General features: G+C 42.8%; 1 protein-coding gene across 4 annotated transcripts in view; it reads right to left on the reverse strand.

Moving 5' to 3' along the window:
* Positions 1–2,500, reverse strand: part of LOC113812413 (uncharacterized) — a 69,440-nt gene that overhangs the window by 18,486 nt on the left and 48,454 nt on the right. For all 4 annotated transcript variants that reach the window (XR_011398710.1, XR_011398709.1, XM_070124658.1 and 1 more), the window contains exons 5-9: positions 2,453–2,500; positions 1,981–2,085; positions 1,393–1,488; positions 1,035–1,232; positions 528–799 (exon numbers count right to left, since the gene is read on the reverse strand). The exon at positions 2,453–2,500 is cut by the window's right edge and continues 39 nt beyond it. Coding sequence is in view for 2 of the 4 variants with exons in the window: in XM_070124658.1 (XP_069980759.1) it covers positions 528–799; positions 1,035–1,232; positions 1,393–1,488; positions 1,981–2,085; positions 2,453–2,500 (719 nt within the window). In the remaining 2 variants the exon portion in view is untranslated. The remainder of the gene's footprint in view (positions 1–527; positions 800–1,034; positions 1,233–1,392; positions 1,489–1,980; positions 2,086–2,452) is intronic.

Here is a 2,500-nt window from a genome sequence, read left to right on the forward strand (position 1 = left end):
ATATATATATATATATATATATATACATATATATACATATACATATATATACATACATATACATATTTATTTATTTATATGTATATATATACATATATATTTATTGTATATATGTATGTATATATATGTATATGTATATATATGTATATATATTATACATATATGTATATATATATATATGTATGTATATATATATATATATATATATATATATATATATATATATATATATGTATATATATATATATATATATATATATATATATATATATATATATATATATAATATATGTATGCATGTACACACACACACAAATATATACATATATATGTGTGTGTTATTGAATGTGATGAAACGGAATCGCTGGCATTTCCGGTGACGTCATCTGCAAGACAATAAAGCAAAACCCGCCAAGAGGAAAGGGGGCGATCGAGACGCCTCCTCCCCGGCCGCTTCCTTCCCGTCCTTCTCCTCGCGAACGAGACTCGGATGGAAGACAGCGAGCCAGGATGAGCCCCGGACGCACCTGTTCCTGCACTTCAGCTTCCACGCGTTCTTCATGGCGGTGAAGAACGTGAAGAGGCCGTGAATTGCCGGCACGACCGCGCGCGTCCTGGCCAGCACGTCCAGGTCGTCGTCTCTCATGCGGAACGACAGACACGGCGGCAGTTCCTTGGGTGGCTCGTCGGGGTCCTCGTCGGCGTTCAGCGGTTCGACGACGTTCTTGGGCAGACCCGCCAGCTGGCATCTCTTGGACTGCTGGAAGTAGCCCAGCACCCACTCGTTCTCCGGGTTGGGCTGCGGGTCAGAGATATTCGGTCAAGTTTTTTGTCTTTCGTCTCTCCTCTTCCTTTTATGCATTGTGGAGATGTTATCGTTATCGTTTTGTTTCATGTTTCCGTTCTTCTCATATTTCGCAAGAAAATTATGTTAATAATTATTTTATCTTATCTTCCTCATACCTCTTATGTGCTATCATTATGCACGATGAAATCTATAAAAGAACTAGCCCCAGCGACAAAGGAAGACTGACCGTGATCTTGACGTCCTGCAGGAGCCTCCAGTGGTCCTCGAAGCTCTCCATGGCGGGGGGGTCGTGCGCCACCACCCACACGCCCCTCGCTATCCTGGCAACGTGACGGACAAGGTCAACCTCCTCGTCGGGAAGGTCAGAGATAAGCCAATAGACCTTCCGGCTGGCGGAGGTCTCGGCTCTGATGGCAGCCAGGATCTGCGGGAGGTTGTCAAAACGACATTGTAGGAATGGTATTATCCTTCACAACATGCCATGGAATCCAGAAAAGGACAGCCTAGGATAGATCTCATCGAAACATCTTTCACAATATAGAGTTCCCGCCATGAGATTCGGAAAAATGACGTCACAGACTGACCTGGATGAGAGGGAATCCGCTGGCGACCACGACGACCCCGCTCACCTGCCCGTCGCTCGCCGCCGTCCGCACCAGGGCCCGGTACTGCGCGTTGCTCTGGAGAAGAAAAGGCGCGGGTGTGTTTATTTTTTAATGTTTGGAAATAGTGTGAGTTATTTTTTTAAGATATACAATTTTATATTGAAATTATTATTGACATTATTATTGACATCGGTATAGAAATATAAATGAGAGAGACAGAGGAGGGGGGGGGTTGAGGGAGAGACAGATATAGTCAGACAGAGACTTGGAGAGAGAGATGCAGAGACAGACAGACAAAGGTTGACTTTGAGAGATAGACATGGTGGGGGAGAGTAAGAGACTATGAGAGAGAGAGAGAGAGAGATCATGCTGACAAACAGAAAGAATGGCTAACAGCCAATAGACTGACAGACGATGGAGAGAGAGACAGAGACAGATGGTGAAGGGAGACAGACAGATAAACAGGCAAAAGAGAGAGATAGAGAAAGAGAAGGAAAAAGACTTTGAGAGACAGAGAAAGAGAAGGTAAAAGTCATAGGTGTGAATTAAGTTAGTACTCACTCCTACCTGTTCGTCATGTTGGTCCGCGTCCTCGGGGTATGGAGGCAACATGGGCACTCTCACCACATTACTGACGCAGACGTTGAAATTCCCTGCGCCTTCAGTCACCACCTAAGAGGAATCAACGAAAACGGAATGACATTAATAAAAGAAAAAGGGTTTATATATCGGTATAACTATGTATAAACTCCAGTATACACTCTATATTTTTTAGGCGTGAGGATATATGACTTGCATATCTAAAGTATCTCATGATTGATATTGGACAAGGTGATAGATAGAAAATAATTTCATTATCACATTTTACAGACAGCGAATCTTAAATAAAGTTAACGAGCAAGTAGAAAAAAATCAAACCCGTCTGGTAAGCAACTCAGACATCCTAATTTCATCCTAAATCCTTTTACGAGTTTCCAGTTACCAGACCATCAATAGACAAAAAATAGACACACTTGGAGGATAGCCAGTAGAGACTCACCTTGGCGACCTCGATGCTGTAGTCGTCATCGAGGACGAGGAGAGCGGT

This window comes from Penaeus vannamei, chromosome 8 (assembly GCF_042767895.1).
Source record: "Penaeus vannamei isolate JL-2024 chromosome 8, ASM4276789v1, whole genome shotgun sequence".
NCBI classification, from domain to species: domain Eukaryota; kingdom Metazoa; phylum Arthropoda; class Malacostraca; order Decapoda; family Penaeidae; genus Penaeus; species Penaeus vannamei.